A 25,895-nucleotide genomic window follows, 5' to 3' on the forward strand; every position below is an offset into this window, starting at 1 on the left:
TGAAGTGCGGCGGCTGCTTGAGTGGAGTGGCTCCGACAAACACACACTCACACATGAGTTCCCGTCGACAAACTGAACTGAACCGAGGAGGAAACAGAGACAATGAACCGGGAGGAAGAAGAAATGTGATCAGGTGAAAACGTCACGTCCGTGTTTCTACCTGAGAGCGCCGGTTCTGAGGAGGACGTCGCCGTGGCCGTCGGGGTCCCAGTCGTCGTTCCGGTCGTCGTCGTCGTTGTCGTGGTCTCGGCCTGACTCCTCTGCTCCGAGTCCGGGGAGGGGGTGGGGGGGGACGAGGAGGAAGGAGGGGCCGAGCTCTCCGCCGACGAGGAGCTGGAAGGAGGAGGCGCTGTGACTGTGGATGAAGATCCTGAGGAGGAAGAGGAGGCGGATTTAGGCACGGGGGCGGCGGCGGCGGCGGCAGCAGCGGGTACCTCTGGAGCGTCGGCCCCCCCCGCGGCGGCGGCGGCGGCCGGCCGCTCAGGAGCGCCGGACTCCTGACTGGAGGCTCCTGCGGCGGCCGCGGGGGAGGAGGAGGGGGCGGGGGCGGGGCCCTCTGGACGGACGGCGGTTCCTGAGGAGAGGAGCAGGAACAGGTGTTAAAATGTAAAAACGTCTGTTAATGAAGCCACTGATCAATTATCATCATCATGATCAAATGTTTTTTTTGTTTTTTTTAAAGGGGTAGTTCAACATCCCAATCCCTATACTATATATATTCGTTACCTTTAATTTTCGATGCAAACTGTTTTTAGAACGGCGGAGCAGAGCCGCAAGCTGCTCAGAGCTACGCTACGGAGGCTCATGGGATTTCTTGGTTTCCCTCATCAAACTCATCAAATACACAACCCAACAACTCCAAAACGCTCTGGTGGACAAGTTGTGACCTGCACATTCACCACGCTATGAGATAATAATGGAACGTGACGAGACAGAGTTGTTTTCGAGGGTTAGGGTTAGAGACTCCTTGCAGAAAAACTGTCCCTGAAGGCAATGCACATCAGCAGTTTTGCATGAATTTGCCTCGAAAACAACTCCGTCTCGTAACGTTTCGTTATTATCTCATAGCGTGGTGAATGTGCAGGTCACAACTTGTCCACCAGAGCGTTTTGGAGTTGTTAGATTGTGTATTTGATGAGTTTGATGAGGGAAACCAAGAAATCCCATGAGCCTCCGTAGCGTAGCTCTGAGCAGCTCGCGGCTCTGCTCCGCCGTTCTAAAAATAGCTTGCACCGACAATTAAAGGTAACAAACCTACTGCTACGACTATAGGGATTATGGCAATGGGCCAATTTGCCAAAATGTTGAACTATCCCTTTAAGTATTATTTGGCGCTTTTTGCCTTTAATTGATAGAACAGTTGAGAGAGACATGAAATGAGAAGGCAGAGAAAAGGGGAATGACATGCAGCAAAGGGCCACCAGGTGAATCGAACCAGGGCCAGCTGCAGTGAGGGCTGTGGTCTCTGTATATGAGGCGCCATATAGCTCACTGGGTTGAGCAGGTGCCCCATATACAAAGGCCACAGCCCTCAACTGACCTTAATTTTTAGTGACAAAGTAAAAGTGTTTGGCACATATATAATACAACTAAATAAATAAAATATGAATCGTAAATAACCCTGTTCAAATGTTTTTAACACGCTGAACAATAATCCTGATGAAGGACACAAGCTGAGCAGCCGTGTTACAATAAAGTCCTTCAAACCAAAAGTGTGGCTCGTACAACGGAAGCAGGTGAAACTAGCATCAGTGATGATAATGACAATACACCTCATAAATAACTTCAATAGTTGATCATGTGCCTTTATTTCTTTTATGAGGAACCCTGAAACATGTAGCACTAAAGGCATACTATAGTACATTAGGGGTCAATTTAATTTTGATAATTAATCAATTTTAAAATTGATTGTAAAATAAATAAATAAATAAAAATATGGATGAAAATTGTGAGAAATGTCCCTCAGTTTCCCAAAAGTTCAAAGTGAAATCTACAGATTGTCTCATTGGCTTAATCAGCTGCAAAGAAAAGCAGCAAATACTCACAGAAAGTATAAAATGTTTTGGACTGAAAAAGTGACTTTAACGACTCACTGCTAATCAAAACAGTAGAAGAAACAACAAATCTAAGTTAGTTATAACTTTCTTTATCAAAGTCATATCCATACCGTTCCGATCTGTGGATGCTTTGCTCTTGACGATGTTAAGAATATTAATAATTTTATTTTCTGTGACTTCTTGCCAGTGGCTTCATCTGTTGATTATAAGATTTCTGCTCCTTTCTGTCACATTGAAACCATAATGAGCTCCAAAGCTCTTTAACTGAAATGAAATGAAGTGAATACCTTCAGCCTTCACCTTTTTCAATCTACGTATCAATTATGAATTATGTTTGAATTGAGGAATGCATTATTGAAGGTTGATTGATGCCTGACTGTAACAATTTGTGCACAAGATCGAATAAACTACTAGGCTACTACTTCTCTTCTCTGGTCTCGGTCCCAGCTGCAGCCTCACCTCGGGGTCGTGTCTGTGGTCGGGCTCCTCTGCTGCCCTGAGCCTCGCTGGCCTCCTCAAACCAGCGAGACAACATGTCCGACATCCTCTGCATCAGAGAGACGTTCGGGCTCTGCTCACCTGCGAGACGGACGGAGAGACACGTTAAGACCGTGGTAACTATTCAAACTGTTAAATATCACGTAACACAATCACATCCCACATCTTTTTAATGTATTTTATTTAATCTTTTCTTTAAATATTAATTTTCTCATGTTTTTAATTTAATATTGTTTTACAGCTTATTTAACTTGTTTCATTGTTTCCCACTGGCGGCTTTATTACTTCATATTTCCTTCTCTTTTTCTTAGTCATCAGTCATAATAACAGTCTTAAAACTCTGAACTGCAGCATCAGACTCAGATTTATTGTCATTTCAACCAGATGTCTGGCAGGAAGTGAAACAAAATGTCGTATCATGCTGACTCAAGGTGCATTCAAAAGGATTTAAAAAGAATTTAAAAATTACAACACGAACATAAAAAAAAACAACCACCACAGGACAGTAATAGCTGTGCTGCAAACTGACAGTGCATTCAAACAATACAAATATGCACTTGCTTGTATGAAAAGTGCCATAAAAATAAAATTTGATTGATTGATTGATTGATTCTACTCTACGTCTCTGATGGGACTCAGGGAGGACAGCAGCTTTCTCTTTGCACATCTGAAGTGGATATAATCACTAACTTTAATGTTAATAGTGCATCACAGGTAAGATGAGCTGTATCTATCAGTCATAGCGACAAACAGGTGAAACAATTATAGTTCAACTGTTTTTTCTCTCCAGAAGTGATTTACCACCGTTGTGCAAGGTCTACTTTGGTTTTTAAGTGGGGGGGCGGGTCAGGGAACAGATCTGGAGTTATTAAAGCAGCTAAAAACACAAAGATATTTAGATGAAGAGCTTGTGGCGATGTGAAACTGACCTGTCAATACTGAACTTACATTCTGACCAAGGCCGCTGCTGGATGTTTGAATATGCAGCTGTTTATTTAAAACGAGGACGCACTCAGGTTTTATCCTGTCTGGGCGCCAGGTTTTAGCGTTGAGGAGACAAACCCTTCAGATGTGCCACAGTGACACAGAGCGCAGTCGGTCCTTGTTTAAGTGTTTGCATCAACATAAAAAGCTGGGGGGGGGAGGGTGAGGGTGAGGGAGGGGTCGGTGGGTGAAACTGTCTCAGGGGCCAGGTCTGTAATTTGAGATCTTTGCTTTAAAGCAGACGAGCCAGGAGGGGGCAGGGGGGGCAGGGGGGCACAGACAGACACGTCAGCTGCTGCTGCTGCTGCTGCTGCTGCGGCGCTCTGATCTTACCGTCCCTCTCTCTCTCGCTCTCGGGGCGAGCGCGGGGTCCGGTGTCGGACCAGTCCCCTCGCAGACGGAGGCGCTTCACCGGCGGCTGCCTCAGCTGTGGAAAACACGCACACGCACACGGAAAGATTAGCAGTTTGTCAGTCAAAGCATGGTCAAAAATAGCTGCGCTGCCAAAGCAAAACACTGCTCGTCTCTGTCAGTGCCCTTCTTTAACGTGCCCACCCCCCACCTCCCTCCTCACCTCCTCACCCCCCCCACCACCACCTCCCCCTCCTCCTCCTCCACCTCCCCCTCCTCCCTTCTGGCTGCACGACTGAGGTTGCCTTCACTTTCCAGTCCCCTGGCTCTCTGCGCGGGGCAACAGGCGGAGAGCCAGAAATAGAAAAAAGGGGGTCTTAGTGCAGAGACTATCAACTGCTTCACTTAGGAAATGTCATCGGGTCTGGACGCGGCGGCGGCGGCGGCGGTGGAGGTGGCGAAAAGGGGCCGGGGGGGTGAAAGACACAGCAGGATAAATAAAGAGAGAAAAGACCCCGAAACAAATGGGGTCACAGGTGGAAGCAGAGGAGGGAAGGGTAACGAGCCTTTACTTGGCCGCCTGGTGCCCCCTCTCTCCCCCTCTCTCCCCCCTCCCCTCTTCAGTCTGAACTATTTTGGAGGATGGAGGAGCACACTGCCTGTGCCGGTCACTGTATTTGGAAAGGAATGTGTGTGGTAGTTGCATCTCGACACAGCTGAACTCACCACGAGGCTCCGAAGCACTGGCACCATGATCCAGCACATTCAGGCACACGTGAAGCCGAGACCTCGCTCCGCTCCACCCTACTACGTCCTACGTTTTCCTGGTTGTTGGTTTTTTTTTGTTTTTTTTTTTACATTTATCCAATTTTCCAAAAACTGACGGATCGAAACGCCCTGTGTTTAATAACAATGCAGTTTTTTCCCCCCATCACTGCGTTCCTTCCCCTCTCCTCCGTCCTCCTTGTCTTGGTTTTCTCAGGGTCATTCGCTCCCCTTCGCTGCACTGCATCAGCCAGCACAGATATAGATAGCACTGACGTCTGCAGAGCTCTCAGAGAAGACAGCAGACGGCAACAACAAGGTGCACCCTGTTTACAACAAACAATCCTTCACCGCCCCCCCCCCTCTCCCCACCCTTTATAAAATACACCATAATACTGTCTAGTATTGGAAGACATGTGCTTATGTTTATCCTATGTTACAAACACAGGTCGTAGCGGTTACATAGAGCTCCACACTCCAGGCTACAGATGCTTTTATGACCTTAATGTGCAGCATTATGCACCAGGGACACATCGGTGTTTAAGGGTGGAGGCTCTACCTGCGTTATAGTGACACTTCTGCTGCATCAACCTTTTCTGTATCAGACAACACAACATTTTTCACACTCGGTTGTTTTAAACCAGGAAATAAGCCAAACTTTCCTCTGGTTCCAACTTAAACATTTTTTTTTTATTGTGATTGTTAATTTCCTTTATATCACACAAGACCGAAAATCTAGAGTTAGGTTTTTACGACGGTCAGGCAGGCGGAGGATATCTGAGGATGTAACCTGAGACTCCTGAGTACGTTTGTAGCCAGACTGACAGGATAATATCGTTGATCCATCCAGCACTTTGGCTCCAGACTGAAATATCTCAAAATGTATTAGACAGACTCTCCTGGTTCCTACAGGATGCGTCCTACTGACTCTCGGTGATTCCTCAACTTTTCCTTGAGCGTCATCATCACTTTTTATTTGTTTCGTCTATGACAAAATACATGTGAGATGTGTTTAGACCTGATTGGAAATATTAGCACGCTAAAATGCTAAATTTAGGTAAAACACACTAAAGTCAGGGGATTATAATTAGTCAACTACAGGATATGAATTTCTGTATTGTCACCTTTTTTTGACTTTGAAGACCACCACTGTTGTTTTTACATAGGGGAGGTATTTTAATGAGCCTTTTTTGGCTTCCACCTCTCCTGCACAATGTTTAATTTCATTATTTTAAGAACTTTAAACTTTATCTATTTTCTTTTCTCTCTGTACTTTTTATTCTTCTTTGCTCTTGCTTTTAACTCTATGTTTAATGTTTACTTTTCTTTTCATTTTCAAAAGATTGTTTGTTTTTATGCTGTTTTATGCTGTTCTTTTTAAATGTTTTGTCTTTATGTAAAGCACATTGAGTTGCCTTGGTATGAAATGCGCTATATACTGTATATAAAGATGCCTTGCCTTGCCTTGCCTATTTTCATTGTTTTTATGTAGGTTTTACTGTATAAAGTGCAAATACACTAAACTAAACCAGTGAAGACGCCTCAGTCAAGGTCACAGACCCTCCAGGTGGCGCTAGAGGAAAGGTCGGGGGATCACCGGAGTCACTGGGATTCACCCCGTGTGGACACCTGTATAACGTTTCACAGTGATCACACACAGTTCCCGTCAGGCCGCGTGTGACAGATGATGTTACAGGAGCCGCGTGCTCCCTCTCACCTCCTCCCTGCGCTCCTCGGACGGGCCCTTCAGCTCCCGGGCCTGGTCGTCTTTGGGGTCGAACAGGTAGATGTAATCGGAGGAGTAGCTGACCAGCACCTCCTGACCGTCCTCGCTGTAGCACAGGGACGTCACCCGGCACGACTTGTTGGACAGGTGGGCGGGGACGAAGCGGACGCACATGCCCGTCGTCCCGCGGCCCATGTAGTTCCCTGAGAGCGAGAGAGAGAGAGAGGGAGATGTTGACGGTGTTGGAGGGATAGTGGCCTTCCTCACAGTCTGAGGTCATCAGCAGCAGACCTGCTTTCTGTCCCCAGAGTCAAAACCTTGTTCAGTTTTTATGCTCCACATATCTGCAAATACTCCCCACAAACCTCGAGGGTTTGCTCCACTTCAGTTTAAACAAACCTGAAAACTCTCCTGCTCATCACTTAAACTCACTTCAGGACTGTTTTGTACAATCTTTTTATCTGTTTAATCATTTTAGCTCATCATAATCTGTAATTATGTTGTTTATTTATTGTCATGTTTTTTTTTCTCATTATTACATGTATCATTATTGTTTTGCATTATTCATTCATGTATATTTTTCCTTTCTTTCCTATAATCACTGTATAACCACTCAGTTGATTGGTCTTTACTTGTAACAAATTTGTTTTTTGATTGGGTGAGGTTTTCATATAAGCCCTTTTGGGTTTACCTCCCCTTCGCACATCCCAATCATAATAATTGTTCGTACTATTTTAAATGATATGTTCGTGCAAAATAAAAAAAATAAAAAAGCTTCATTGTTGTCAAAATCCTCTACAGTGATTCTGCTCTGCTATTTCAGCTAGAATCTACAACCTAATGATCATGTGTAAGAGGAAGCTTATCTCACTGACTGATATTTGATTCAACAGGTGAATGTAAAAGTCCCAGAGTTCAAGATAAGGGATCAAACATATTTCATGTTTTACAGGAAGAAAAAACAAAGGGGTGGTGCATAGCAAGAGATATTTGAACAACATTCACGGGGTTGTAACATGGAAAATGTAATTTCAAATTTTCACTTTCATTTCTTTTTACATCTTAATCGTGGTCTTTGTGAAAAAAATGTATTATTATTTAAATACCGCTCTATAAATAGTGATTTATATTGAACCCTACCTGTTAGGGAGGGAATAAATATCATATTCATGTACACATCAACTAAAAACCTAGCCAGAAACTTCTCAGCTCTGCTTCATCAGCTCGTTTTTTCCTCACAAACATCTTCAGTTACTTATTTTTAACTTGGATCACCCTGTTGTTCTCAATATTTGATGCTACAAACACAAGCCTGAAAAATAGCATGAATCTACGATATCAATAAAAGTGTAAATATATAGAGGATGGATGAGGTCGGTGTGTGGGTGGTTCACCTGTTGCTCTGGTTCCCAGCATGCGTCTGTCGTAGATTCGCACGGAGCTGTCCGAGCAGCCCACGGCCAGATAATACGGCACCAGTGGAGAAATGGATATAGAGGTCGCTGCCCTCCGACAGTTTATCAGGATGTCCTGAAATCAGAAACAATGTGGTGAAGTTCCAAGAGGCAACATGAAGTTATTTCTGCCGAAGATGCATTAATCAAAACATCCAGCTGCTAATCGATTAGGTTAATCCAGCAGAAGATTGTGCAGTTTAATACAACATAAGTCCTGCTGCATGAAGGTTAAAATGATCAGTGTTTGTTTGGAGTTGATTTGACTTTCTGTCTTTCTGTCTTTCAACTTGATGTATTCCGAAAACTGAAGAATCATTTTTTTCCTGCCGTGTTCACTTCAACATGTTGTAAGATAATTAAGAGGACGAGGTAACAGAGTCAGGCAAAGCTGTAGTGACAGTTTTAAGGTCACAAGTACTGATCTCCTGCATGAAACAGGAGAAGATGCAACACAATCTGGGATGGCACGGCCTCTCCCTTGCATACACACATTTGCACACACACATTTGCACACACACACACACACACACCGGTCCATCCCTACACCAGGCACTCGGCTCCCTCCGATGCAGCCTGGCCCGAAGCCAAGGAGACTGTTTTCTGAATTACTCCAGCGGGAGAGAGGTGTTTGTGAAGACAGCAGGACTGATGATGAGCTCTTATTAATTAGATCATCAATATAAATCTCAAAGATCAATTAAAAAATTTGAAATCTGAAAAATTTTAACAAGCAAAACTTAAAGCAGATATCAGCTTCACGGCCGTTTCGGCTAATGCTGCGTTCAAGGCAGGCTTTTGAAACCGTAAGTTACAGCTTCAAGTCACAACTACGACTTGGTAGCGTTCCAGGTAACCCGTAGCTCGTGTTTTTACCATCCTGTTGTCTGTGAAAGTTCCCTATAACGGCCACTCGTAACTTCCGACCCGTGAACTCGTACCAGATCGAACTGGTATGACTTCACAGGAAGGAAAAACACAAAGTACGAGTTTCTTTGAACGCACCATGAGTTAGCAGCCCCCGCCCTTGTCAGGCATCAATTGGTCCTCGTGCTACGTCACCACATTCACGCGCATCCCTTGGCTGCACACACAGCCCTTCATGCCGTTCTCTCTCCTCATTGGATAACACTTGTATCCCACAAGGAAAATTTTCTCCTCGGGTTACAGCAGAGCAGAGTGACGGAGAGACTCGTGTTTAGGCTGAAATACTTCATGTAAGTGATTGCTGACGGAAAATAGGACTATTTAGGACTTATATTAACAAAAACATTCCACTGATATCTGCTTTAAGTTATTTATGATTTATATTTCATTTAGTTAGTTTCATTATATGTGCCAAACACTTTTATCATATTACTTAAAATTAGGGTAAGTCACCTACGAGGAGCAGATTATTGACCTGCAATGGGCCAGTTTATCTAAAACTGGTAAAAACAGACAAACAAAATAAAAAAAAACAATTGAATCGAGCAGATAACAGATACTAGTGATGCAGAAACCGCCAGCGTCTCACTGACTGAAAGGAGAACAAACATCACAGCTGTCACCGTACGTCTTTGCAGTCTTCTTTAGTGCAGCTCGTCTTGGTGCGGAGATCGAACCACCGCACGGTGCCGTCCTCCCCACACGACAGAAACGTGTAGGGGTCGTTTGGTACCGTCATAATCTGACCAAACAGGAAACACAGAGGGTTTAAGATTAGAGGACAAGAAAACAGAAAACAAAGCACTGGCAGCAGCACGGGGTTGTCGTGTGATGTCGTCTCGTGTTTCTCTGCTCCGGTACCTCGTAAGCCGTCCCGTAATGACAGGTGAACTGACACTGTCTGTTGTACTCGGGACTCTTCTCGGTGTGGGTGTAGTAGATGATGCCGTCCCCGGAGCAGGAGATGATCTCCTGGTCGTTGGTGTGGGGCATGAACTTGGCGCTGAAGATATTTGCCCGGTGACCTGAACGTATCGACTTCTTGACCTGAGGATGAGGAGCAAAGATATGCAGCTGTTTACAGGGAGTCGGACATCTTCAAAAGTCCCTTATACCGACCCCCCATCACAACCAAACCTAAATCTGAAACATTCAAATTTATTTTCTTTTTTTTTACTGTATTGCCCTTAATGCACATTAACAGGCAAATAACATCACAAAAGAAAACAAACGAACAACAAAAAAAAAACATCTTGAGATTGGGCCTCATCTCTCACGCAGAGATTTTACTGTATAAAGGTTTACTTATCTAATTAAAACAATAAATCAAAACAATAAATAAATAATGAAACATAACAATTTCAAAAGAGGATATTCTCTTCTCTTCTCTCTTTGCTGCAAGAGCTACGTTTGTTTCCCTAAAACAAAGTCAGAAAACAGACGTTTCCTTGTCTCGATCCCGTTGGTGAACTTTATTAACAACCAATTTATTTTAAATGTTAAATGTTTAGAGGCTCAGTTTTCATCCACTTTTTTTTGGCCTAACCTAACCAGCTTTTCTGTGAATCTGTTTTCTGGAAACACACACATAAGGATATCCATTTCAAACCTCTGTTACATCCTATATGTAAACAAAATAGACCCAAACACAGGCTTCAACCTCCATCTGTCCCTTCACAGAAAATGATAGCACAAGTCTGTTGCTTGTTGTTCTCATTGACACTCTGGTTTTCCTCCATATCCACAGCTACGACTGCTTTTACCTCCGTTTGTTGTTCCTAAACAAACAGTCACAGTCATATCTGAGCTGATAGTTTTGGTGAAGACCTACCTTCTTGTTGTACGGGTTTGTAATAACCAAGAAGGTATCGTCTGACCCCGACAGGAGGTACTCTCCTGTGTCGTTCCAGGATATAGTGTTGACCTGCAGAGACACGACAGCTTGGATTAAGAGAAGATGCATCATTAGACTGCAGAGAACATTCATCCCGAAACAGGTGGTTGATCGGTCGATTAGCTGGACAAGATTTTGCTAATCGGGCAAAAAATATTAAATGTTTGCAGCGTCTCCGATGAGCAGTGAGAAGATGAATCTCAGAAGCTGAGCTTGTATTTTCCTTTTGTGTTTTATCTTATTTCTCTGTATCTGTGTATTTTCTTGTGAAATGTCAAGCTTTTACAATCAGAGGATGAGATCAGTAAATCACCTTCACAGTCCAAAAACAAACACTTGGACCACAAGAACAAAAAGGGCTTGAAACAACTTATCAATATAAAAAAGGTGTAATCGATAAGAAAAGTCGTATTTTCTTGGCTTGGTCAAACAACTTTTAGTGACATTTAATAAACAAAAACTCTGGTCACTCTTTCTTTCTGTTAACCGATCAGTGTTTCACCGTCACGCTACAGAATCACTAACACGACTAAAATCTTTCCCACGAGTGACGACGGATCATTTCCAGCGATCCTGAAAACTGAACTCGCAGCTCAGTCTGATCAGAGGCTTTAACAGGTTTGAATCGATTCCTGAGAAGCAGCGTCTGAAGGGGGTTCAGATGTTATTAGGACGAGTGGGTGAATCTGCCTCTGGTGTCTCTCCTGTGATGAAACAGTAGGAGACAGATGCTGCCAAGTAGATTCAGACGGAGGCGGAGATGCAGCGGCGAGGTCAGGTGATGTGGTGCGATATGGTTCGACAAATTTAACCAGAGCAAAATACTGCATTGAACTGTTTTTTATTTTTTATTTTTATATTTTCTCCCCCACTCCGACCAACAACTGCAAATTGTATTTTGCCACTGATCCAGATCAACTGCAACATCCACCTACTTCTGTTTTTACTGATTTTGCAACATTTGATGAGACGGTCTGAGAGGTGACAACAACAGCTGCTAATGGCAACACCAGAAAAACAGGAAACAGCTTCACTACATATAACTACTGACACATGTCAGTTTTATTATCAGTTCACCTGCTTATTATCAAAGTCATATTAGAACGTCTCTGTTATTATCATTTTTTTCCCCCACAGACAATGACTTTCATCTTAAATAATCATAATCATGCAGTAAATCTGTGAACCTTTTCAAATTATTGATAAAATGGTTTCTGATTACATCTTTCTGCTTATCATTTGATTCAGTGTTTTTCAACCTTGGGGTCGGGACCCCATGTTGCGTCGCCTGAAATTCAAATGGGGTCGCCTGAAATGTCTAGTAAAAAATTACTAATAAAAATATTTTTTTTAACTAATTATTATTCTTTTTCAAATTATGATTAAAAACACCACACACAATCTTAAACAACTATATTCTATACTTTCACTTTCTCAAATATGAATCGAGTTCAAATAAAATGTAGCTTGAGTGACGGGGTCGCCAGAGATTTGGGTCGTGAGCCAAAAAAGGTTGGGAACCACTGCTCTAATTGTTCAGATTCTTTTTTTTTTCTTTCAGTAATCTATATTTTTAAAGCATTATTTGTAAAGCACGTTGTAACTGTGTTTGGAAAAGTGCAATATACATAAAGTATATTATATAATTATGAAACAGTAGATACTAGTAGATAGTTGACTTCCTGCTGAAAGCCTCCGTGTGGATCAGCTGCTACATCAACCAGCCCATCGATCGACTGACCTTTGTTTGCAAACATACTGGTTGAACTATTGATTATTTACTGCTCAGTTTAGTCTATAATGTTCCACAAATGATGCTCAGATGACAGCAGCCTTTACCAGCCATAAGTAATTTAACACAGAATATCTGCGCTTGTCTCTAAACACTTCACTCATCCACAAAATGCAATAAAAGCATTCGTCTAATCCCTTTCCCTGTATCAGTTCGGATTTAGACCTGGCAGGTATCAAAGAGCGGCTCCTCCTGGGGGTTTCGTGTGCCGTGGTTGTTGTGGTGTTTTGGACGGACGGACCGGCGGTCTGGCCGATACTGTGACAGGACGCGTGACTGTTGTGTCAGCTTCAGGTTTCTCAGAGGCATCAACAACCTGACCTGAAGTCAGAGATCTGCTCTCTGTCAGAGACTCGGGCCTCAAGGAGCGACAGGGAAGAAATGACATGGACATGGACACACACACACACATAAACGAAGATGTGGGGCACTTACACAGCCATCATGTACATTCAGTGTCGCTTCAAGTTTAAGCCTCTGCACGAATTCTCTTCTACCTGTGAAGAGAGAGAAATTGTAAAAGTTAGAGAGTAAGAGTTAAAATCAAGGAGTAACAAAAACATGTTTCTGTTTCTTGTTTATATAGAGAATATTTTTCCTCTTTTTCAGTTATTTTTTTGGGTGTTGTTTTGTCTTTCGAGTCAGATCAATCTGAAAATGATTTAAATTGCACACAGAAGGATTTACAAAGCCTGTGCATATTCTCATTTGTCCAGGTCATAGTATCTCAAAGGAATTTAAATCGAAAGCAACTGGACTTGGTTATTTGTCTATGAAAGTTAAAAAGAAATTTTCCTAGACAAATAACCAAGTCCAGTTGCTTTCGATTTAAATTCCTTTGAGAGGGATTTACAAACAAATTTTGGGATTTATATGTAAAACAAACAACAAAAACAAACTCTCCACAATAATATTCTTGTGGTTGGCTGAACGGAGGGAGACATGTGATGACTTCCTGTTGAAATAAAATACCTTTTGGGGGGATTTTATGGACAGAGACATTTACATTTATAATCCCCCATTTGTGATTCCTCCTGTGTGCGTTTATTCATTTGAGACACGAGATCAACCTGACATATTAATTGGACAGGGCAGTGGGGGAGTGACAGGAAGGTTGGAGAAGAGAGAGACAGAGTCGTGAGGCGTGAGTGTGTGTGTGTGCTCCCTTCAGACAGTTGAGAAACAATAAAACACACACTGAGGTACGATCCGAGACTCATTAACATTAACTCACTTGTGTAGAACCACAACAGACATATTTTGACCTGTGAATCCATTTCTCATTGACTGTGAATGGAGCAGGACAATGATATTTAAGTGATGAGCTCTTATTTTGAAAAGCTTCTCCTCCTCATCCTCAGTAATAATGAAGGTCGTCAATGTCTTTTACACCTTCACCTGCTCAAATCAAAGGAGGATCCCTGTTTCTGGATGTGATGTGTGAAGCACTGTGAAGCGTCTGTGCACAGTCGTGTCTGGGCGTCTCACCGCTGCGTCCTGCACCGACAGAGACCGATCAGGTGTTTACATGTCGGTTTATCCTGGTTTCTATCCCACCACAACCCAGGAGACTCATAATAACCAGGACGATTCTCCACCACGCTGTTGATCATAACCAGGAGGCTGCGAGTGAGCATGTAAACACTCTCTCTGTGACTGATGGACGGACTATACACTACACAGTCAACATGAAACTCATTTCCAGTCAGGACTGAGGCTGCAGCTAACAACTACTTTCATTATTGACTGAGCTGGCGATTTTCTGGATTTATGAAATCATCTCTCAGTCTATGAAATGTCCAAATCCCAAAGATATCAATTTCAATGTAAATTTTTTTTTATTTTGTCATTTTTGCATATGAAAATATGTTAACAATTACTCAACAATCAAAATCGGTGTTGTAAAAAACTTGGGAGGACCTCTGTAGTTAGAGGAGTTATGATGAACAACATGGAGAAAATGAATAAAAACCATTTTCAAATTCAAAATACGACCTTTCAAGTCTGTGTCCCACCTCCACAACATTCACACTCAGGTTTTGTGTTGTAGTGTGCGGCCGGTGTTAAAATGACAAAAGTCAGTATGCAGCACTGAAAAACCCTTCAGTTGTTGAGTGTGCTGTTGACACTGCAGCCACAGTGCAATAAAAAAAACATAAAAACAGTCCAGTCAACTCTTTTATATGAGAATAACACAGCAAACCTCCTTTGTCCCAATAACGTAGGTTTTCTCTTTCAGAAACTGATCAACCAAACCTAACTCTGTCAGCAGGACGGACAGGTTTCTTCCTACCAGGTGCTGCTGCGTATCCAACTTTAACTGCTGGTTTTATTAGCACTGCAGGGGCTTTTTCTCTCCCACTGAAGAGTCAAGAGACGAGGCCGAGCCGGTTTCAGAGAGCTAACACGAACTGACAGTCGGAGCCGATCCTGAAGCTCCCGAACACAGACACTAATATTAATCCCACATATTAAAATGTGATCCAATAATCTGAAAAAATAATCCTCACAGTCAAAAATCAGTTCCCTATCATATTATTATCATATATTGTTGTGTAAAAACATCCCTGACAATCATCATTTAAAACGTTGAGCAGAAGAAATGAATATTTACTACGTTAATGGTCCAAAACCAGTGGGCTGTGAACATGATGGTTAAAGAGGTCAGCGTGAATAATGTTGTAATGCACAAATGACTTTACTTTATTAATCCCCAAAGAGAAATGCATTATGTCTGCAGCTGCAACAAATTATCATTTTATTTTATTTATAAATGAATAAACTGAAAACTGGTCAGTATTTGGTCAGTCATCCATGGAAATAGGAAGGACAGAGGATGCTAAAGAAGTCAGACAGGGGTCAATAAATAGATTTAGTTGTTTTATTTCTAGTTTAATCATGAATCGATGTCAGGACATTGTGTTTCAACATCTGTCTTAACCCTGTTGTTTTTGCTTTTCCTCTCTGTCTTCATTACAGTCTCTCATGGCCCTGTCAATAATAACTCCTATATCCCCCCTGTACAGCATCAACATGGAGTCATTTCACCTCCCCGGAAGTTTCTCTGTTGGAATTTGATGTGGACCACTGTTTGTCGCCCCCGCCCCCTTCTCAGAGCTAAATATATCCCACAAGAGCTCTGAGCCACACACACACACACACACACACACACCACTGCATGTATCCTCCTCAACACATCCACAATAACTGCTTGAACCATATCTCAGTCCTGCTAAATACAGCGCTGACTAAACCTCCGCGGCCCCCCGCCCCACCTCTACAGGCCTGTAAATCTCCATTCAAACACTGTCAGGTGCTGACTTTTTGACAGGACACACTGCAGACGAGTCTCAGAAAAGCCTCGCTCTCAGCCTGGTGCCAGCGGCTCCGTCCGTCCTACGTTGTGCTCTGCGGTCACCGCTGCTCTTAACACGCTTGCTCTCCCACAGACAACACACAGTCACAGACAGACACACGCATCAAAAGACCAAGAGAAAAAATGACCTCCGATGAGGAGAGGAAAACTCTGTCGGTGTTACAGCTTTGGCCTCAGCAGCCTCACCAAGTCACAAACAGGATATGGACCATTTAAAAAAAAATTAAAATAATATTATACCACATTAACAGCTGCTTTTCCACCCAGACTATGAAGCTTTCAAGGAACCCAGTATGTTGACATCCAATAGAAGAAATAATGAATCACTCACCATTAATAATTCATAATTGCTTTGTTATTATCAGTTAGTAAAACTCTTATTTGCTGCAATCTGTTACATGCTGATAATAATTAGTAACAGTGTTTTGAGATATTGGACTGACATTTTGTGTAACATCAGATTAGTGCCTTTAGTGTATGTTTTTTTTATTACATATTATTCATTATTATTATTAATTATATTTATTATGCTGTTCTTTTGGGTGATGGAGATTAACTGCAGCTTGGATACAAGACTCAACATGGCACAGCTGCTTCCTCCACTACCTCAAGATATAGGCTGTGAATAACTCAAGGAAGACAGTATATTGGCATGTGATTTTACACCTGAGAGGACAAATAATCAATGTCAATGATATTGTCGTCAGCTCAATACACCGCACTTCTGTTACAGGTTCTTCCAAGTTACTGAGTATCACTTTTTTGTATATAGGGCTACAAAAGTATGAACTGTAAGCTGTGTGCTAATTTCAATTGTGAGCAGAATTTAGATTTGCACTTTGTAGCTATTTATATATGAATGATGACACTTGTCTATAATGATACTGCGAAACTCTGACCACTTCCTCTCTACACATAACCGCAGCAGAAAGAAAGCGGTTTTTAGGTCCCCATAAATGCATTACATGATTGTTTTTATTACATTTTTCACATCCATTTTGACTGCTATACTTCAGAGTTCACTTATATAAACATATAGAGATGATGCAGCCTGCAGATGGTTGGTTTACTGTACATTAACTCTGTGCAAAATCCTGTGGTTGCACAGAAATTACATTTATGCAGCAAATCAATTAAATCTCTCAGGGAGGGTATGAATATGAGTTTTTGCTGCAGCTACACAACCTCTTGGAAGAGCTGCACTACCATGGGTTATACATAACACTTAATCCCATATGTGGTCGCTTTAGCTCCAGACTCTCACATCTCCTCTTTTACATAAGTAAATTAAATTTGCATGCGGTCACAGTGGACGGCTCTGACTTTGCAGAAGCAGCAGCAGCAGCAGCAGCAGCAGCAGCTCTGTTATTAATAAGAAAGCTTGAAGGCACAGCCATGTTGGGTTTTACTGTCAGTTCACCAGGTATCTGCTTAATAAAAGCATGATAGATAAATAAAATAACACATTTCCTCAGTATGTGCTGTGGGTTGGTGTTAGCGTTGAGGAGGAGGAGGAGGTTTGTTTTTGTTCTTACCCAGGTAGTTGGTCCTGATGGTGTTAGGCTCGTTGTATCCAATTAAGCGTTTATTTACATCCCAAACCAGGTTGCCAGTGCAGGACATTGTGACCATATGTGGCTTTTAATTAACAATAACATTGAAACTAAGCTAACCCTTTCCTGTTGATGTCGCCTTTTCTCTACCGTCGCCTCGGTTTTACCATCGGGAACAAGTCCCCCCCCCCCCCAGTCTGTTGGGACGGCGCTAGCGCTAACAAGCAGCGATCCTCGGTGTTTGCATGGCCGGCGGAAAGGCTCGCTGCTCCGGTCCTGTCCCTGCGATCCCGCTGCGTTTCCGCCGACTGTGCCCCCTGCTCTCCGGGCTGCTAACTGTCCGTCCTGCTAGCCTAGCCTGGTGTATTTCTCCTAGCAGACAGCGGTCAGCTGTGTCCAAACAACGCGATAAACAGAGAGGCGCTCGGTCTAATTCGCCGAGTGCAGCTGGGGCGGGCGGAGTCTGTCCAGAGAAGTTTGGAAGGCATGGAGCCAACTCTATGCTGTTTGGTTTTTCTTAGTAGTGCCATAGACATTTATTTAATCACGTTTTGTCAATGTTATTAGACTGACCTAATTAGACTTTAGGGCTAGAGGTAAAATTATTTGATTGAAATACAGATTATCAAATCTTGGAGCTCAAAAATTAAGACTAGTTTGTTTTTTGTTTTTTCATAAGGACCATCTTCTGTGTTCATTTTTTTTTTTTTTTTTTAAAGCAAGGTCCAGATCAGCAAGGCGTTTTTGATATCCGCTAACATGTTTATAAAATAATTTTCTGTTATACAAACTGAAGCCTGCAAATATCACAGCCATGCTGTGAAACCTCACGTCTCTTTAAACACAAGTAAATCACATTTACTGCCAGGCTTTGCTGTATTCATGTAGGTTTGCTCTGACTTTGCAAGAGGGTGCAAAGAAAGCACTGTGTTTTGTAGATGGCTTGGCACAGGACTAGTTTGAATGTAGAAATGTCTTTATTTGGATAAACCCCTTGAGATGTATCATCTCGTTTTCGAGGGGGTCCAGTTTGCAGCACAGTTATGTTGGGTCGCTACCATAGACTGGTCGCTACTTTGGTGTAGGATGTAAACCAGTTGAACAGATAGCATTTGATGCGGTTTTAAGACGTTTCCAGACACCTCAAAGAAAGGACCCAGGGAAAAAAAGTGGAAGCTGGCCATTTTGTTACAGAGCCTTCTTATGAAACAGGGTCATGAGATCATACAGCAATGCAGGACTGACCTTAACTGATATTTCACTTCAGAGTTTCATTTTTTTTTTAAAATAGGCCACCTATAACAAAACAATCTCTGTACAGCACAGTCCAGAATCTGATGCTTTTGCACCTTGAAGAAGTCTATAATATAGGCCTACTGCTGGAAAATATTTTGTCAGAGTCAGTTTTACATGGTATAATCCATCCATGGTAGGAATCCATTTCGGCCTAGCAACTCAGTAATTTATTTTCAGAAAGAATTGAAGGTTAGTATTAGCCTACCTTAAAATCTGAACATTTATTTTTATTCCAGTTTAGAAATGGACAAAATGCTCCAGATGCTATCCTATTTCCCACTCACCAAGCTGTCTCAGTGTTAATTCAAGTTAGAGCAACAACATGCAACATAATATATATGATATAATATGACTATTACTTTGAGTTTTGACTTACCGTATGGCGTATGCTCATAACCCTATATTGAAGTCCATTGAAAGGGGTTGGGTAAATAGACAGAGAAGTAAAAAGAAGAAAAGAGAGAGCATTTCATACAGATTTTTGCCATTATCTTTCTTGACTTCAAACCACAACACTCAACCAGACTGGAGAGGAAATGATAGTGAAAATGGGAAGTGTTTTTAAAAAAAGAAAAGAAAAGATCTTTCTGTCTCCAATTTGTTGTAAACGTTGATTCATACCCACCCAGTTAGGATACGCCGGTTTTATAAAAGAAACTAGGTCAAATCCACCAATCACATCGAGGGTCTGACGCGGCGGACCAATGGGAATGGAGGGAACGTGTGGCCCCGCCCCTCACGTGATAGGTTGCATCGCACGGACAGAAAGTCACCTCGTCGTGTCGGTCAGAGAGGAGCTAACTGACGGCTAGCAGCAGCAGCGCTAGCATGTTCACAGAGCCGCCGGGGGAAGGTCGACAGTAGGACAGCAGCATCTACCTCTACCTGTACAATCACCTGCCGTTCATTTATTTATTCACCTGTCGACGTCCTTCAAGGAGGCAAAACAAAACGGTTTTTCTTTTAAAACAATCCTGTGGCTGTAAAAGGGAGAAACGCTGCTATATTAGCTAGCCGTGTAGCAGAGCTAGCTGTAAGTTTCTTTATTTCAGTGTGAGCAGCTTCATCCACATCTACAGTCATGGCTGCGCTCAGAGCCTCCTACCACAGGATCCTGGACAAGGTTGAGCACATGTTGCCCGCCAAGCTGAGACCCCTGTACAACCATCCGGCAGGTAAATTCACAACCCCCGGTTTGTGCTCAGTCTGAGTGTGTGTGTGTTTATGATGGTGGTGGCTGTTTGACAGATGTGGCGGGGCTCCCGTCCAGCTGTTTTGATATGAGGTGGATAGATGCAGCACCTGCAGCCATTCCCGAGGGAGTGAAAAGCAGCTGCAGCCTGTGTTTGTTTGTTGTAGTTTGAGGTGTGTGGAGGTCGTTGCTTCAAGGTGCCAGTGGGAGGGAGAGACCCTGGTTTTATGCACCAGCTCAGAGGCTCAGTGTCTGAAGAGGAACTGGGTCTGTGACAGGGTCAGGGTGCAGCCCTGTTTGTCCTATAGCCTGAGAGTTATGTGTGGTGTTATGGTATGGATAAGTGGAGGGTTCAAAGGTATCGACATAAAAAAGGCACTCAGATTTTCAGCCAATTCTGTCTCCTTACTGCCATGTTATTAACTTTGTACAAGTTAATAACAACATAAAGCCAATGGGTCATGAACAGTGCAAAAAAGGAAAATACATTTTCCCAAACTTCAATTAGTGTCATTAAATATATAACTGAAGTTAAGTCATTGGCAGTGCCTTTAATGTGTTTGTGTTTTTCTTTGATAGTTTTTGAATGGACAAAAAATTTAGAAGAATCGCTCAAATTTTTCTGTCACAAGTTGTGCAACTGAAGTTATATAATAGATATAAATCAAAGAGAAAACTATAAGAAGCTGAAAAGAAGCAAATACTAGGTATTTCGGCATGATTAAAGCACTTAAATGATTATGGGGTAATTATCTGAGAGTGACCTAAGGCTTATTTTTAACAGCTTTGTTTACACACCTTGTTGTCATAAAAGTATATTTTGTCAACTCTTGTTGCTTTCAGTGGATGAGGGAAGTTAAGAAAACAGAAAACAGCTCCCAGTTTAATGCAGTCCAACAGATCAGAAATCCAAATTACACATTAAAACCTTCATTAAAGGAAGATTTGTTGCATTAGGCTGCATTATAGTTGTAGAAGTAGAAACACCTAGCAACTCAAGAGTGTGTGTTTCCCTTGTGAAAGTACAACTTGCACACATATTGTTTTCTCTCTGACACTGATATTAACTAGAGACTACTGAGATTAAGATTTTACTGGCGTCACCGGTGACGCTCTGATCTTTGTTTTGTCTGTTCAAGGGCACAAGGACTTTCGGACCAGGTATAAAGGGGCGGCAACATACGCCAACTCCGTCACATATAATTTGCAGTGACATACCTTGTTTAGCCTGCAACACTGGTCGGGAATGTGTCCAGAGCTGATTTCAGACCTGCAGCCTTTTTTACACTCCCTCATGCTTTTCTCCCCTTTGCTGTTGCTAATGAGGTTTATGTGAGTTTTCTCCCAGCGACTCAGACGGCCTGAGGTGTCCAAGTCTCTTACACAGATTTGCAGGCCTGACTGTCTCGGGTTCGGTCTAATCTTTTCACCCAGTAGAAAAGCCTGGTAGGAAGATTATCTACAGGACAGAACCTCAGTGTTTGCTATGAGACGTTCACCGTCCTCCTGATGATCCCTCATCTCAGCCTTAAAAAAAAGATTAAGTTATGTTTACAGTGTAAGCTTTGAGATTAAGAGGAGTTTTGTCATCAAAACAAATTAAATTTCAATCAAAACTGACTTGAAATTGACTTGTCTACTGCTGTAAGCAATTATTGATTAATCTGCCAATTATTTATGCGGTGAATTGATTGATTTTGTTTATGGTTTGTCAAAAATTCACAGTGCAAGTACTGAAAGGCCAAAGTCTTGTCTTCAAACTTTTTTTTTTTTTACTGATTTGTGAAGTTTTAACAAATATAGTTTACCCATTAACTAAAAATCTGTTTGTTTTGTGTCTGATTTGTCACATTTTTGTGTACTACGTCCCATTGCGCCATCTATTTGACCTATGTAATTTACTTCATGCAGGTACATGTACATGATTTTGCAAATATTTGCCCCTCTGAGACGTTTTTCTCTACGTCTGTACTGGAAAAAATATTCTAATATGATTACAGTAGATGTTGCAACAGAGGGTTTTTGTTGTAAGTAGCACAGAACCGATTAAGTTTCCTCCCAGCACGTTTTGTTACACTGAGCCGTCCAGGTATCTGTTACACTGATGCTCCGACGTGACTGTCTGGAGTTTGGTTTCATATTTACACTCATTCAGAAAATCCTAGACCTCGAGTGTTCATTAGTGACCTCAGAGAAAATCCATGTAATTAAGAGAAACAATAAATCACACATTGTCACAACATGATTGCATGCTTCTAATTTCTTTTGCTTTTTTATTCTAGGACCTAAAACTGTTTTCTTCTGGGCCCCAGTGTTTAAATGGGTAAGTACTTTATCATATATTATTTTGACCCTTCAAAATAAAACTTTGTCAACGTACGATCTACTCATCAGAAGTTGCATAAATATGTGTGTGGTAGCTATTTAAATCACCGATGCATATGTTATTTGGATATTTATAAGAGCCTACATGCAGTAATGTTGTGTTTCATCCTTTGAGGGTCCCAACACTGAGTTTGGGAAAGAAAAACATGTTCTCTTGTCCACAGGGTCTGGTGGCAGCCGGTTTGGCTGATATGACTCGACCAGCAGATAAACTCAGTGCCTCCCAGTCTGGAGTGCTGACGGCCACAGGTGAGATGAGATGTCAATAATATCCATCATAATGTTTCAGTTTCAAACACACATTTGTTTAATTTCCAAGAAAATGTTGCAGCTGATTCAAGTTACTGGGTGTAAAAGTTCCCTTCATGTTGGAAAATAATATGAAATCACACTAAAGACATCCTGATTGTAACTTTTCACAATGTGAAACTTGAATTCACCTTTCATCACAGCGCTCGTAGAGAATTTTGACCAATCTGTGCAAAAGGTCGACTGATGCATCTGCTTTTGCAATATGTGTCTTTCAACAAATCTTATCTTTTGCCAAAAACATAGACTGGGTCATCCATGTGCATAACCTTCACTCATAGCTGTCGTTCTTCTCCACCAGGTCTCATCTGGTCCAGATACTCGTTGGTCATTATCCCCAAGAACTGGAACCTGTTTGCCGTCAACTTCTTTGTCGGCAGCGCGGGAGCCTCCCAGCTCTACAGGATCTGGAGGTTCGTAGTGAATTTACAGTAACGAGTCCTCACTGATATCTGTTATTACCCCTCTAATGACCAGTAATATTAAAGAATCCAAGATAAGTTAACAGTAGCTTTGTGAGATATTCAGTCCTAAATCGTTGCTGATATGAAATCATAGAGACAAGTTAATTTTTAACTACATAGACTGCAGCAGCTGCTACAGTTAAGAGTTGTAGTAAATGTGCAACACACAGTACTTTTCATGTTTGCTCAGATTTCACATGTCGACAACTGACTGAACTCCAGCAGGAAAGTGTTGAAATATTTCCTACAAAGAGAGAAGCTCTGTGATTGATTAGAAATTATGATTAGAAACGATTTAAGCAATGATGATTTAGTGAAAATGAGACATGTGGTCAGGAAAACAACATCCATTGGATAGGTTATAATGTAGAAACATGGCGGCGCAAGATGGCAACACTCTCTAAAGCAAGACCCTTGCTATACTGTATGTATATAAAAATTAAAGAATAATTGGGCTACGAAAACCAAACAAATTTTGTTTTGTAGTGATTATAAACTTTATACACTATTACACACGGGACCTTTAATAAATAACAATGACAATTTCAGTCCAGGGACTTTAAACAGTGATGGTTGAAGTACATCCCAACATGTAGTCATCGTGATGGATATCAAAGATTACTAAGCAACGTCTACGTCTTCTTGAGTTTGTATAAATCTGTCCATTACTTAGTCACAAGCCTGGACAAATATCTTGAATGAACAGACTCATAAGCCATACAGCTAATAACAGTGTGGATGAATGTAAACAATAGTGGGGTGTTAGATATCATCAAAAATGTATTAATTTTTGAAGGTGTCATAATCAAACTAGTCTTCGTCCTGCAGTACAGTTGGACAGCAACAGAGTCTGTGACTCCTAACCAATTACCCACAAAGGCTGAAATAAGGCTCTGTCCTGACTTTGTAGCCTTTATAACCTGTAACATGATATTTTGTTCTATTCAATCATGGAAACACCTGTCCAAAGAAACACTTTTTTTTTGCAAACTTCCAGAATAAGAACCTTTTTTAAGATATATTTTGGGCTTTTCATGACTTATTATATCAGAGACAGTCTGGCAAAGACAGGAAATCAGGGGAAAGAGGGGGTGCACATGCAGCAAAGGGCCGCTAGCCAGATTTGAACCCATGCCTTAAAGCTGTTGATGTTTTTTCCCTCTAACAGGCACAAGCAGGATGTGAAGGCAGAGGAGGCGGCGGCAGCAGCAGCAGCGGCGGCAGCGGTGGCTGCAGAGTCCTGAGTGCTCGTGTTGCCGGCGCTCCACCTGCAGTGGACTGAAAGGGAGACTTCACACCAGGCACTAACCTGCCCCTTCTCATCATCCCATGTCGTCTCCATTACATCCATGCCATAACCATTATTCTACCACATTAAGCCTGTTGGCCCTGTTGGAAATGTGCACTTTTTACTTAAGTTTCAAATTTCCTCAGGGTGTTACAAAAAAAAGAGAGAGAAAGAAAGAAAGAAAGAAAACAGACAAGAGTACGGTTTTTTAAATAATGTAATCGACACACACTCAAGAATGGTCGTCATCAACGCACAAGTACCGCTTGCTCAACAAGTTGTATGATTGTACATTGTTTGGTTAAAGTTCATGCTTGATATATCGTGCACTATGTGGGAAGTTTTGCTTTTTCCATCATTATTTTTCAGGTGTAGCAAATCAGTACCTCATGCAATAATTTCCCAAAAAAAGAAAAAAAAAGATGTATCTCTTGGATTTGTGTTGAACGTGGTTGAAGGAGTGTTTCCAAATGAAAACTAAGAGGGATGCCAACACATTTATATTTGGGTTTACTTATTTATAATTTGACCACAGTCGCGCCATCTGTACCTCAGTGATTATTAAACCATTATTCATCACCATGTAACAATTCCTTCCATTTTAATGGCTTTAAGTACTTTAATTTGTGTGAGAACAAATTCTAATTTATGAATAACTTGATTAAATCTTTCTCTTGTAGTCAAAGATGTATAGAGATGCTGTTATTTTCTGATTCTCTTATCAGGAATACTTCCACCAATGCCACATGTTTATCCTGTGCAGCTTTTTATTGATTGTTACCGACAGAGTCGACCAGTGAACACTGGCACCGACGCTGTAACCCTGACTCTTTAATATCAACGCAATGCTTCTGATGCCTCTCAGTTCTTAGAAGAGTGTATATTTTTCCTCCCACATGTATATTTGTTTTTTTTTCCCACTTGATTTTTAGCAATAATTGAGGTCATCACTTTTAAAATATTTCTTGGATCTGCTGACTGTTTGAACAAATGGCACTTTGAAGATCGATCATTAAGGCTCTGTGGCTATGTAATGCTAATAAATCTGGTTTAACACCTGCAGTTGATTTTACAATTACAACTATACAGTAAGTGACTGACCATTAAGATGCAAGTCAATATACGGAGCTGTCAACTTTACACATTTAAGGTGTGTTTACTTGTCATGGTATTCAATCCTGTTGAACAGCTTGATTTGTGATATTTACAGTATATAGTTTTATTTTAGCTAGGGTTAGGGTGGGTCAGCTGTATATAAAAACAATGTGATATGATTAACCAACATGAACTAAGGGCAGGTGAATGGATTTAATGCCTTCTCAAGAGCAGGAGACAAGAGAAGCTGAACTTCACCCCCCAATCTGCCTACACTTTAAACTACAGAGCAACTGCATCAAGCAAGTCCCAACCTCAGCTGCCTGAAGAGAGTAAACTGTTCTGAGATCTGGAGACAGCTTACAGACACAGGGGCTTATTTTGTGTAATTAGGCCTCAGCTGTAGTGAAGGTTGGATGCTGCTGTGACCGACCTTTAACTGATGGTGCAAACCTCAGAGGAGACACTCAAAACACTCAATACACTGTG

The 25,895-nt window shown here is 41.7% G+C and overlaps 2 protein-coding genes across 5 annotated transcripts in view; one reads left to right on the plus strand and one right to left on the minus strand.

The window, feature by feature from the left end:
• Positions 1-17,741, minus strand: part of dcaf6 (ddb1 and cul4 associated factor 6) — a 31,114-nt gene extending 13,373 nt beyond the window's left edge. For all 4 annotated transcript variants that reach the window (XM_083996445.1, XM_083996444.1, XM_083996443.1 and 1 more), the window contains exons 1-10: positions 17,360-17,741; positions 12,884-12,945; positions 10,594-10,686; positions 9,624-9,809; positions 9,391-9,504; positions 7,776-7,911; positions 6,373-6,584; positions 3,873-3,966; positions 2,517-2,636; positions 161-574 (exon numbers count right to left, since the gene is read on the minus strand). In XM_083996445.1, the coding sequence (XP_083852571.1) occupies positions 161-574; positions 2,517-2,636; positions 3,873-3,966; positions 6,373-6,584; positions 7,776-7,911; positions 9,391-9,504; positions 9,624-9,809; positions 10,594-10,686; positions 12,884-12,945; positions 17,360-17,456 (1,528 nt within the window). In that variant the 5' untranslated portion in view covers positions 17,457-17,741. The remainder of the gene's footprint in view (positions 1-160; positions 575-2,516; positions 2,637-3,872; positions 3,967-6,372; positions 6,585-7,775; positions 7,912-9,390; positions 9,505-9,623; positions 9,810-10,593; positions 10,687-12,883; positions 12,946-17,359) is intronic.
• A 1,710-nt stretch (positions 17,742-19,451) lies between these two features.
• On the plus strand, positions 19,452-25,373 carry mpc2b (mitochondrial pyruvate carrier 2b). The gene is made up of 5 exons (XM_083997019.1): positions 19,452-19,848; positions 22,148-22,188; positions 22,415-22,499; positions 22,861-22,972; positions 24,192-25,373. Exons 1-5 carry the CDS (start codon positions 19,755-19,757, stop codon positions 24,265-24,267), a joined length of 408 nt encoding a protein of 135 aa, XP_083853145.1. The 5' UTR covers positions 19,452-19,754; the 3' UTR covers positions 24,268-25,373.
• Positions 25,374-25,895: the final 522 nt, after the last annotated feature.

This window comes from Trachurus trachurus, assembly GCF_905171665.1.
Source record: "Trachurus trachurus genome assembly, chromosome: 21".
Lineage (NCBI taxonomy): Eukaryota > Metazoa > Chordata > Actinopteri > Carangiformes > Carangidae > Trachurus > Trachurus trachurus.

What these genes read in the sequence shown, in the direction of transcription:
- mpc2b (XM_083997019.1), top strand. Translation starts at nt 19,755, where the DNA reads ATGGCTGCGCTCAGAGCCTCCTACCACAGGATCCTGGACAAGGTTGAG. An exon ending in CCTGTACAACCATCCGGCAG is followed by an intron (nt 19,849 to 22,147) that starts GTAAATTCACAA and finishes TTTTTATTCTAG; the next exon opens with GACCTAAAACTGTTTTCTTC. An exon ending in TGGAGTGCTGACGGCCACAG is followed by an intron (nt 22,500 to 22,860) that starts GTGAGATGAGAT and finishes CTTCTCCACCAG; the next exon opens with GTCTCATCTGGTCCAGATAC.